The 13,506-nt window shown below is 34.2% G+C and overlaps 1 protein-coding gene across 1 annotated transcript; it reads left to right on the forward strand.

Annotated features, from left to right (window-relative positions):
* The first annotated feature begins 3,075 nt into the window (after window positions 1-3,075).
* LOC115960356 (putative wall-associated receptor kinase-like 16) lies at window positions 3,076-5,957 on the forward strand. Its single transcript, XM_031079217.1, has 3 exons — window positions 3,076-4,011; window positions 4,099-4,293; window positions 4,575-5,957. The coding sequence occupies exons 1-3, from the start codon at window positions 3,144-3,146 to the stop codon at window positions 5,771-5,773; spliced, it is 2,262 nt and encodes a 753-aa protein (XP_030935077.1). The 5' UTR covers window positions 3,076-3,143; the 3' UTR covers window positions 5,774-5,957.
* Window positions 5,958-13,506: the final 7,549 nt, after the last annotated feature.

The raw sequence follows: 13,506 nt of genomic DNA on the forward strand, positions 1-13,506 counted from the left end.
GGGGAAAGTTGGCCTGAGGCTGGAAGCCCCTAGAGACGCCCGCGCCCTTAGCACTGCGAGGCGTAGCCCCTAGCAGAAGCTTACGTCGGAGCAACAACTATATGTCGCCGGAGACGGAGGAGATCCCAGAAATTTCTGCTTGGCGCGTGAGTTGATTCCACCGCCACCTGCGCCAGCGCGCAAGCTTTCCCACAGACGGCGCCAATTGTAAGGACACAATTCTCTAGCGGCCCAATAAGGATGTTGGGCTCGCGCATGAAAGATCCCTCACAATATGATTTGTAGAGAGTGGGCTTGAAAAGCTAGCCGTTGGTCACGGGGCGGTGCCCGATCCTGGTTTTAGAGGTATTCGTGTAGAAAAAGGATTTGGGCTTGAACGTTTAAGCCCTACGGCATCGCATCCTAGGGGATGGGCCTCCTCGGACTTGATCCGAGGAGCATTGGGGTCTTACCCCGGTTACCCGACGATGGGTTTTTTCTGTAATCTCAGGTGTTGTTGAGATGTTCTCACCCAGATCCTCTCCCTTTCTTGGAGGTGGGATCGAGCGTCCTCTTCTAGGTTCACTTACTTTTTCTTTTATACTAGCTTACATCCGCTGTCCTTCGTCCACGTGTAGGGCCGATCTTTTATTAGACTGATATTTGTCCCATCAGTCTAGTCCCAGAATTGTGGGGGGGTGGTTGATAAAGCTGAAGAATACAACTCTTGTTAGGTGCAGAGCCTTATCTGGGAAGGGTAGTATAGGGATAATTCTCCCCAGATATTTTAGATCTCCTTCCATATTTATCCCTTTATTATTATTATTATTATTATTATATATCTTTTTTACCCCTACCCTTAATGGGGCTTTGGGTCTGCCGAGGACGAAACTGTGCTCGGCTGCATCTCCGGGCCATTACCTTTTTTCGGCTTGGGCCTTTAGACTCCCCACGGGCAAGTGGGCCTGGCCCATAAATTATTGGGCCCCACAGACACAATTGTAGTTGTAGTTGTAAATCAAATACTTTTTTTTATTACTTGATTATTAGGTAAAAGATGACATAAGATGCATGTTTAAAAAAAAAAAAAAACATAGTAAAAAAATTAGCAAAAATGTAGGTTGATACACAGTAGTATTCAACTCTATCTTTTTTCTTTTTAATTCTATCTCATTTGCTTTTACTTTTTTTTTTTTTTTTTTAATTTATTGAAATTCTATCATTTTTTATAGGTAATTCTATCCTTTTATTTTTTTTATTTTTATTTATTTTTATTGAAATTCTATCTTTCTTTTTTTTTTTTTTTAGTTAATTCTATCCAATTGATTTTAGGCTTTGTTGATAATATTTTAGATAGACACAATTGTAGGTTGTTGACTTGTAGTTGTATGTTACCAACTAAGTTTAATCTTTTTTTGAAATTTTAAAAAACACTTATTGTAGATTGTATATTTTAATAAAACACTTATTGTTATTTTATCCAAAAAATTAATAAGAGCAAATAAAATTTTGTTTTAATCTAAAAATTACTGCAATTTGGTGTAGCCACTTGGCATAACCATGGCTTCTAAACCCAAATTTTATTATATAGTATATGATATTGATAAGTAATTTATCATGGTATTAGATCATAACAGGTGGTCTTATGTCCCAAACTCAGTAATTTATCAAGTATAAATTAAAAAAAAATACAAAATTACATTAATTTGAAAGTTAATGACAATCTAAATGTGGACATACCGAAAAAAAGGAATGGAAGCTAAAAGTTTAAGAGCGAATATGATAAAATTAAAACTAAGGAATCAAAAAAATAACAACCCCTCCTTCTAAAAAAAATAACAATAACACCCATAAACCATTTATTTTTTAAGGAGAGACAACAACCATAGACTTGGTGTAATTCGTAGTCTAGTTTTATTGGTTTTATTAGAATTGACTAGTAAAAAATAAGTTTACCTAACTATAATAAACTATAAATGCCTAATAACAAAGATATCATAACTAAAATACTGACTACGATTAGCCCTTTCAACAAATCCTTAAAATTATTTTTTAACTACATGAAAGGTACATATAGTTGACCTTGATGCACTTTATATTCTTTGATGATTGGCCTACTTGTAATTTTATCGACGACTCGTTCTTCTTGCTAATTAAACATGGCCTATAAAATGTACCATAGTCTACCTAACCAGAACAACCAAATCAACGATGCCCAATTGATAATCACAACATCAAACCCCATTTGTTTAGCTAACAAAACAAAAATTTCACAACAATAAATCAATCAAAAGTAAGGCTACTGAAATTGAAAATTAGACTTCTGCAAAAAAAAAAAAAAAAAAAAAAAAAAAAAAAAAAGAAAAGAAAATTAGACTTAGACTTAGACTTGTACAAATCTATCAACACTGCCCAGTAGAGACACACAGTCAAGGAGCACTTAGACTTAGACTTAGTCTAGTTCTATTGGTTTTATTAGAATTGACTAGTAAAAAAATAATTAAGTTTACCTAACTATAATAAACTATAAATGCCTAATAACAAAGATATCATAACTAAAATACTGACTACGATTAGCCCTTTCAACAAATCCTTAAAATTATTTTTTAACTACGTGAAAGGTACATATAGTTGACCTTCATGCTCTTTATATTCTTTGATGATTGGCCTACTTGTAATTTTATCGACGACCCGTTCTTCTTGCTAATTAAACATGACCTATAGAATGTACCATAGTCTACCTAACCAGAACAACCAAATCAACGATGCCCAATTGATAATCACAATATCAAACCCCATTTGTTTAGCTAACAAAACAAAAATTTCACAACAATAAATCAATCAAAAATAAGGCTACTGAAATTGAAAATTAGTCTTCTGCAAAAAAAAGAAAAAAAAAAAAAGAAAAAAGAAAAGAAAAGAAAATTAGACTTAGACTTAGACTTGTACAAATCTATCAACACTGCCCAGTAGAGACACACAGTCAAGGAGCACAACACCTTGAGGAGAAGATCGGCGCCACCCTAATAGATAACAAACCCAAAAGTGAAAATCAAACCTCTCATCAAAGATCTAGTCTAGTTGGCAAGAAAAAATCAAACTGAGTTCCTAATCGGAGAAAGGCTGTGAAGGAGAAGGTCGATTGGGAGGGAAGCTCCAGAGAGATGGCCTCAGTGCACTTGGCAATCTTGCAATTGACCTTGCTGTGGGTAGTAGAAGCATCAATTGTCAACACCAACGGCTTGCCTTTAGCCAAGGACGGCTGTGAAGACCATTGTGGCAATGTCCGTATTCCATACCCATTTGGCACAAGGGAAGGATGCTACGTTAATGATAGCTTTCTCATCACTTGTGATCACACATACAACCCGCCCTTGGCGTTTTTGTCAGATAGTATTATAAATGTTACAGACATATGGCTTTCGGGTGAAATGCGCATATATGCCTTTGTAGCCAATGATTGCTACAACAGAACTGGTGGGCGTGCACGCTACAATCAACCTTGGCTCCGATCGGGAATATTCCCAATCTCCAACACTCAAAACAAGTTCATGGCTATTGGGTGTGACACATATGCTGTGATAAAGGGTTCTAGAGGGACAAGCTACACAACTGGGTGCATGTCTTTATGTGATAGCACGAGAGATGTGGTTGAGGGATCTTGCTCTGGTATTGGTTGTTGCGAAACTGCTATTCCAAGAGGAGTAATGGATTTCAATATCAGTGTATCGAGCTATTACCAACACAACAGAGTGTGGGAATTCAATCCTTGCAGCTATGCTTTTGTGGCAGAGGAAGGTACTTACAACTTCTCAACACAAGATGTTCAAAATTTTACGGGAGGTCATAGGATGCCGATGGTGCTAAATTGGGCAATAGGGGATCAAAAATGCAGTGAAGCTAAAAAGGGTCTTGAAAGTTATGCATGCATGGCTAACAGTGAGTGTCATGACTCGAACAATGGTCCAGGCTACCAGTGCAGTTGTTCCAAGGGATACCAAGGCAATCCTTACCTTAAGGATGGCTGCCAAGGTTGCCATTTTACTTAGAATTATTGTTGACTTTTGCTACTGATGGATTTTTTTTTCTTAATGTCAATTTTTATGTTTTTTTTTCCAGATATTGATGAGTGCTTAAATTCCACCATATGCGTCCAAAACTGCACCAATTTGCCTGGTACTTATAATTGTTCCTGTCAGCTACCAGGATATGATGGCGATGGTAAATGGGATGGAACAGGTTGCAAACTCATACCAAGCCCTGAGAGGTTTCCAAGCTCTGAGAGTTTTCCATTGATTAATAGGATTTCACTAGGTGAGCAATATTGATCACTTTCTAATTAATCATGTGAATGATACATAAAGTTTGCATATTTATTATATAATAGTAATGTCTGGGATAAAGGTCGAGTCTTGGTGTAATGACAAGTGTCTTTCACCAAAAGTGACAAGTCATGAGAGAGTTCGGAAATTAACTTCTCCAAAAATAATTGGGGTAAGGCTACCATGACCTCTCCCAGAACCCTAAGGTAAAATGAGCATGTAGGAACTTTAGTTTTTTGGTATAAAAGCTTCAATTTGCTGCAAAATGTGTAGGTGTCAGTGTCAGCCTCTTGGTTCTAGTTTTGGCCATTTCTTGGTTATACTGGGGACTCAAGCGTAGAAAGCTCATCAAGCTCAAAGAGAAGTTTTTTAAACAAAATGGTGGCTTTCTACTCCAACAACAACTTTCTAAGCACAATGGATCTATTGAAACAACTCAAATATTTACAGCAGAAGAACTTGAGAAGGCAACAAACAATTACCATGAAAATAGAATCCTAGGCCAAGGTGGCCAAGGAAGGGTTTACAAAGGAATATTACCAGATAACAAAATAGTTGCCATTAAGAAGTCCAAAATAATAGATCAAAGCCAAGTTGAACAATTTATTAATGAAGTTTCTATTCTCTCCCAAATCAACCATAGAAATGTGGTAAAGTTATTGGGATGTTGTTTGGAGACTGAAGTTCCTTTGTTGGTATATGAATTTGTTACCAATGGTACCCTTTTCAATCTCATTCACAAAACAGACCATTCTTCAACGTTGCAATGGCAATTACGTTTACAAATAGCAGTTGAAACTGCAGGAGCACTTTCTTATTTGCATTCTGCTGCATCCACTCCCATCATTCATAGAGATATCAAGAGCACTAATGTACTCTTAGATGATAATTACAAAGCTAAGGTATCTGATTTTGGAGCTTCGAGGCTAGTTCCTCTTGATCATACTCAGTTAACCACACTAGTGCAAGGGACGCTTGGATACTTGGATCCAGAATACTTTCATTCAAGCCAATTGACTAAAAAAAGCGACGTTTATAGCTTTGGAGTTCTCCTTGCCGAGTTGCTAACTGGAATGAAGGCACTTTCTTTTGAGAGACCTGAAGAAGAAAGAAACTTAGCCATGCATTTTGTCTCATCAATGAATGAAAGCCGATTGTTTGAAATTCTAGATCAACGAATGCTGAATGAGAGAAATGTTGAGCAACTTAATGAAGTTGCGATGTTAGCTAAGAGATGCTTAAAAGTGAAGGGAGAGGAGAGGCCTACTATGAAAGAAGTTGCAATGGAGTTAGAGGGCTTGAAAGCAATGACAAAGCATCCATGGGTTAAAGGCGATATGAGTTTAGAAGAGACTAAGTACTTGATCCAAAAACCATATGAAGATTGTGTTGGTGGTGTCAGTGGCAATTCTGCATGTTATGACAGCATAAGGAAACAAGTCAGCATATCAATACTTGATGATGGCAGATAATTATCTAGTGTGTTAAAGGATTATATAATGCTAGACTTTATCATTATACTTTTTATTCATAGTTTTTTTTTTATCATTTTAAAAATGTATTTTTGTTATTAGTTTGGGACTAGGTAAACAGACAAGATGGGATAGATTTGTAGATTAGTTTTTAAATAAATTTTATCTACTTGTAATAGATAAATATTAGATATCTATTGAATTTAAATGTTATGTTTATCTTGTAAAATTATCTATTTATATGGTTTCATGTTGAATAATTAAACAAATTGAAAATATGATTATTGAGTGAAATTTCACTTTGGAGGCTTAGACTCACTCGCAGAAATCCATTTTACCAAAGTTGAGGATTTGGTTCGTTTAAAGCAATAAATAAAAAATTGGGCCCATAATAACGTACCTTTTCTTTTCTTGCACTAGGGTGAAGGATGCATTTGCACTTGACACAAGTCTTCTAATCGCTGCTTAGTTATTATATCTGATGAATGAAAATTTACAAATTCAGCTTGGTTATATGTAGGCTGTTTAGATGACTTGGCTGTGGTTTGGGTGAAGCTTGTCTTGGCGCGTTAGTTTGGCTGCTTTGTGGTAAACTGTAAATGCAAAGTAATGTGCATTTGTATTGCTCATCAATGGGAATATAAGATTAAAATCGAATGTTGTTTTGTTTCTCCAGTACCGGAACCCTTTTAATACAATAAACAACAGCATTAAGAACTCAGAACACATTTTAATTTGATAGGCTACCACTTATACTGTAAGTCTTAAGTAAATGAGAATTTAATGAGTTAAATATTATTCTAATATTCTTCGTGACAGTTGCAACTTTCACTCGCTGAGGGTAAGGTTGTGAGCTCAAAACCTTTTTTTTTTTTTTTTTTGAGGGTGAGCTCAAAGCTTATTGGTTGGGTGTATGTAACTTACCAATAAAAATAAAAATAATAACGAACTCCAACATGTAATTATAAGATTTTAAAAAATACCTACGACTTTAAAACAAGACATTAAAGAACTTTATGAGTTATAAATTTCTACGTACTTATATTCAAAGGGTGCTGTTAACGGGTGTTGTACAACACCTGTTAATGTGATAAAATTTAAAATAAACTATTTATGCTTTTTTAGGGATGTGGAAAAAACTGAATATATATTTGATGTGTATCAGTTTAGATGGAGAAAGTCAAATCATTTTTTGATAAACCACAGCTCAAAAGTAAACTTTACTAATTTCCTATGCGGTGGGATTTGTGATAGATAATAAATGCACCACAGCTGGTTCATTAACAAGTGCTGGCCGGCACCTGTTAACAAAGTCCATATTCAAATTCACCTATTATGTTCTAAATATGTAGTACCTAACAATCAAAACCTCAATTCTGTCGGGTCTATAATATAAGAGATTATTGACTTATCTCCTTTTTTTTTTTAAGTACACAAAATTTGAATCTTATACTCATGGTCTAGCTTACTAAAAATTTAATAAAAATCTAGATACCAAATATTTATTATTTTTTTTTTTCCATGTGACACGCATAATTTTTTTTTTTTTTTGATAACAGCATGTGACACGCATAACTGCTTTGGTGGAATCTGTAAACATTATGACTAATGTCTAATAATACATCCACTAATTAATTTAATATAAGCAGTTCATAATTACTTTACTTTTTCTACCAATAAAATAATAAATAATTACTTTAATTTTTTTTTTATCCTCCAAATGACTTGTTGTTCTATAGTTTCTTTTATATTGAAGCATCGATAACCAAAAAATAAAATAAAAATAATATACTTAAGATCATTGATAAGAAGTTAATACATATAACTTTTTTTTCAAAAAAAAAAAAAAAAGTTAATGTATATAACAAAACTTAGGTACAATAAATTACATACAGATTCTTAAGTTTGCTTTAAATTTCAGCCAACTGGCTAAATACGCTGAAACTCTTCTCTCTTTTTATTTTTTTTCCTTTTTCCTAACACGCAAAACACTGGTGAGAAATCAACCAAAAACAAACAAGTTTCCCAACTTGAGTAAGAGAAAGGTAATAATGGTTGAATCTGATTGGCCAATTTTTGGATTTCGTTGGGATAATGTTTGAATCAAGTGAAGAAGTGCTGAATTTTAAAGCTCGATAACTAGCCCAACAGATAGCATCTATCAAGGTTTAAAAGGTAGCTTTTGCCCGATGCTCGACAGCTGCTCGATAGATAACTTATCTATCGAGATTTAAGAAAATCAAATTTTCAGATCTAATTTCATTACAATCCGTGTGAACATGTTTAGGCTTTCTTTTCTCACAACCCAAAACATATATAAAGATTATTTTAAGGGCCGTCACTGCTGATGCAAGTGAGTGCAACTAGATGCAAAGGTTTTTCACAAGCATATTGTGACCGGAGATAACTTGCCCTAGTTCATCTTTCTCTTCAAGAAGCTGTTGCGTTTGTACACCGTAGGGTTTTGTAACCAAGGAGCTTCATGATCTTAATCGTGTGGATGAACTAAAGAACTTTGTAGCCAACATCCTTCTCAAGTTGGTGGTTAGTCACATACTTAAATCCGTGCATCAATTGGTTAGTCACGTACTGGGAGCCGTGCATTAAAAGGAGAGATTGTCACTACAGGACAAGTTCAATTGGGTATTCGGGTAAAGGTTCAACTATAGGTTGGTATAAGATATTGGGAGTGGTAACCTTAAAATCACCCGGTGGGATTTTTGCCTTGGAGGTTTTCCTTATCCGTAAACAAATCATCGTGTCAACTTTATTTTCCACTACATATTAACTTAATTTGTGATTTGTTTGTGCTACCACATATATTGCATGTTAATTGAATTAATTAATTAACTTGGCTAATTAACTGGTTAATTCATCACAATGGATCAATACATTCTTGGCCTATCACTTGAAATCATCTTTGAATTTAAACTCAGTAAATTCAATCTCTTTTGATTTCACTCTTGTATTAGACATGAAGTCAAATAAATTTATATACCCACAAATTTACACAAAACCTACATATACACTTTATATAGCTATTTGACTAATTAGTCCTCTTTGGTTTATCATTTTACAAAAAGTTTAACACCCCCACATTTTAAAATGATAAGTATTTGGTTACTTTCTCATTTCATAACACATATGAAATACCTTTGAGATGGAACGCTATTATGCACATAGCATATACTAAGCAAAGCTTCTTCCCATTTATCAAGTAGGAATTTAATTGATTGCACTCAAGATTATAGCATTCACCATATCAACTAGAGTTCCCTTCTCTTTTTTTTGACCGAAACATTTTATTAGAGTGTATAAAGGACTGCATTTTGGTGTATTATGACATGTTCCTCACAAAGAAAAATATCTATTTAGAAATGTTCACCATCTCTAGTTAATACACCATTCAACTCAAATCATGCTTATATAAAATTATATCATGCTTTGATATAAACTTCAAGAATTTAAAATTTACATGTTCAAGTCTAGCATGCCACAAATAAAAGAATCAACAATATAAGCACAACCAGAAACATCTTAATTAATAACACTTAGTTTGAACATGTCATTAGTAGCATATCCATTGCCTACTAATATCTCATTCCTGGACAAGACCATTCTTAAATAACTAATTGACTCTTCTTGATATCAAGTACGTGAATAACATTGATCAAGAAAACTTCTTGCCAAAACTCAATTTCACTTCAACAATGATGAACTTTTGTCTTATTGTGGATGCCCACAAGCACCTCTAGTTCTATAGAAGACTCCTTATAAGTCTTAAAATATGTCTTGTAGTTGCACACATGCAACATTGCACCCGAATCAAACCACCAATCGGAAGGATTTGTGATTATAGCCATATGAGTTACAGTGATCATATTATTACATATGTCACTCACTATAGCAATAATGTCCTCAATGACAATTGCTTCATTGGCATTTTCATCGTCATCCTTCTTATTCTTTTAAGAACTTACATTCCTAAATATAATGGTCTTTTCTTCCACAAAGGAAACATGACAAATTCTACTTGTCATTGTTGGGATTCTTGGAGTTGTTCTTTTAAAACCACACACAATCTTATTCACATTCAAGTCCTTATTGGTTTTACTAGAACTTCCACTTTGAACATTGTTCACAATCACTTTTGAATTGATCTAAAGTAAAACCTTCTAACATGTTATTTAATGTTTTCACATAATTTAGAAAATCACTTAGGAAAATATTCACATACTCTATCACTTTAAGAGTTTATATTCTCATTCTTTAGATTTTCTACTTCACTTTACAATATTTGAACCTGCTTAAATTCTCATTATTATTTCTCAATTCATATAAATTCACAACACTTGCAAATATTCTAACAAAGAAACTTATCAATCAATTTGAAATTCAAATTGCCCATGAACAAGGAATCCGTACCTTCAATGTTCAAACTATGAACATGGTTTTTAATGCATCAACAATATGAAAGAATCATCACCTTGTCTTGCCAATAATGAAACTTTGTTTCTTTAAGCCTTGTTCTATTGAATCTTCATTATGATCGATTCACCATTTGAAGACCTCTTCAAATCCAAGCCAATTGCTCTTTCCACCAAGTAAAATTGGTTCCATCAAAGCGATGCAATTTCATCAAATCATGGTTCAACATCTTCAAAGTTGTACCATTATTCACTCCTTGTCTTGTAGCAAATATTGTCCAAGATTGTTGGGGATTTCACCAAATCAAGGAGTAATAATAAAAGAACAAAATGAACACATCAAGTAAATAGAAATTAGTGATTGACTTGGAGGCATAATTGAATCTTATCTTTAGACAATATTTGTCCTATACACAAATTGCTAAAGGGTTTCTACAAACTTGTCCCCAGGATACAACCAAGTTTATTAGGTTTTACAAATAGCAATTTTGGAGAATACCTATAGGATTTCTTGTGTTTCTTAGAAACTAACTTTTTGGAAGAGAAAAAGTAGTTATCAAGTGAATATAAGCCACTATTTATACCTAAATTATTATAACCCTTCAATAGTTACTTTTTCATTTAATAGGTACATTTTGGTCAAAAGGCAATTTTGATATATATCCAATAAGAAAGGTTATGTCATTTCAATAGAGACATATATATATATATATATATATATATATGTGTGTGTGTGTGTGTGTGTGTGTGTGTGTGTGTAACTTGAACTTGAATTTTCACCCAAAAAAATTCCAGTACTTAAAATTTTCACTTTATTCATTTTACAAATGAATACTCTCCAACTTTATATCATTATTACAATCTATATATATATATATATATATATATATATATATCTATACACACACAAAACATCCCTTTGCAACTATCCCATGATCTCAGCTTTTAGCAAACATATCTAATGGCGTTAGTTGGCAATCTCAGAGAAGCACAGAGTGCAAAGGGTCCAACCAGAACATCGGCCATTGCCATAGTGAATTCGGAAAATATTGTCTACCAAAAAGACTATCCGAATTTCTCCTTCTGCGTGACAAAGAGCGAGCACAAGACAGGTCTAAAAGAAAAGCTCAAGCACATATGTAAGCATTCATAGACCTTTTTTTTTTTTTAGGTAATATATAAACACATTTTATAAAGGGTAATGATTCTCTTATACAACTTATTTCAAATCTTACGTATATATTCATTTTTCACGTTTTAAATATGAACATCACATTTTTGTGTTAAAAAATGTGTACATTGACGTATGTAACTGAGAATATTGTATTTAAAAATTTGAAAAAGGTATGTGAAAGAGTATAAATTGTTTTGTAAAGCATGCATGAGAGTTTACTATGTACTACCATTAAAATAAACATATTGCTAAAGATACTATAAATATAAATTTTATTGTATGAGTATTAAAAAGTAAAAATTACTTGATGGTAATTAGTGATACGTCAATTTATAATAAAATTTGTAGGATTTCTAACATTAGTATAAAAATAATAAGCGACTTAAGTCGGTGTTGCATAACATTCCCAATGTATTAGGGAAGTAATTTGCCTTTTTATGTTACATTTTCACTAACAGGTGAGAATTTCGCAATAAGAAAACAAGGAGATTCTAAAGGCAAATCCGAAGATTTGTACTTATAATGCCCCATCTCTTGATGCAAGCCAAGACATGGTGGTTCTTGGGGTACCAAAGCTTGGCAAAGAAGCAGCATTGAAAGCTATCAAAGAATGGGGCCAACCCATCTCAAAGAACACCCACCTTGTATTCTCCACATCTGTTGGTGTGGACATGCCTGGTACTGATTTTCAACTCACCAAGCTCCTTGGACTTAATCCAAACATAAACAGGTTCATGATCTATCAACAAGGTTGTTATGCAGGTGGGACTTGTCTTCGCCTTGCTAAAGATCTTGTAGAGAACAATGTAGATGCACGAGTTAGATGCACGAGTTCTCGTGGTGTGTGCTGAGATCACAGCTATGTTTTCTCCTATAAAGCATGGGTGTGTTTCCGGATTCGAGTGAGGGTGCGGGACTCTGCAATTTTTTAAAAAGTAGGATGTGGGTGCAACGATTAAAAAATATTAAAAATATTTTAATTTATATTTTCTATATATTGCTAAGAATACTTTTTCACATTATATAAGCATATACCAAATTTAAGAGTAATAATATATAATAACTAAAACATGATGGTCATAAATTAAATGGCGAAAATGGGTAATTACCCATAAAACCCGAACTATTTAGTTAGTAGGGTCAGTTTGGAAACATATTGGCAAACTAGCAACTCGAGCCTCAGAGGCTCGATTTTGGGCCCCTAAATCGAGTCTCTGAGGCTCGGTTTACGTGCTTTGGAATGGCGTTGATGTGGCAGGAGTCTACGTGGAACTCGAGTTTTTAAGACTCGAGTTCCACGTAGGTGCCACCTCCTAAACTCGAGTCTCTGAAACTCGGTTTACGTAAAAAGTTAAACCGAGTCTCAAAGACTCGAGTTTTAAGCAAACACACGGGCACATTGAACTCGAGTCTTTGAGACTCGGTTTTAACTTTGAAACCGAGTCTTAGAGACTCGAGTTTCAAAGCATTATTCCCCTGCTGTCTGGTTATATCAAGTGTCTTTTTGCTGTGCTCTGTGCTAGTATTAGCTGAATACGTGCTCTGTGCTAGTCTATTAGCTGAATACGTGCTCTGTGCTAGTCTATTAAAGCTTGTGCTACCATGTGAATATAATTTGTCTGTTGCTTGTGCTAGTCTATTAAAGCTTGTGCTGCCATGTGAATATAATTTGTCTGTTGCTTGTGTTAGTCTATTTTGGTGCTTTTGCTAGTCAACAGTCTTTGTTGCTTCGTACACTGTTAATTGAGTACGTTGCTGAAGGACATGTGAATATAATTTGTCTGTTTTGAGACATGAAGAACAACTTCTCTCACATGAAGAACAACTTGCCTCAACAACTCTCACCTTCAGCAACTTCAATCACAGAACCTCTCTTAAGAACTCTCACAGAGACTCAAACTCTCATACATATTTAGCAGCAAAACATTGCTCCTCTCACTCTCATACAATCTCAGCAGTACATTTGCACATCATTATGTCAAGTAAGGGTCTCCTCACTCTCTAATTAGTTGTTTAGTGTATATAGCTGCTTTAAAAAATGTTGCTTGCATTGTTTTAGTGTATATGCCATTTCCTAATAAAATATTTGTTTGTATTAGGCAAATATATTTGTTTCCTGATAAGATATTTGT

Source organism: Quercus lobata, chromosome 9 (assembly GCF_001633185.2).
Source record: "Quercus lobata isolate SW786 chromosome 9, ValleyOak3.0 Primary Assembly, whole genome shotgun sequence".
In the NCBI taxonomy this organism is placed as follows: domain Eukaryota; kingdom Viridiplantae; phylum Streptophyta; class Magnoliopsida; order Fagales; family Fagaceae; genus Quercus; species Quercus lobata.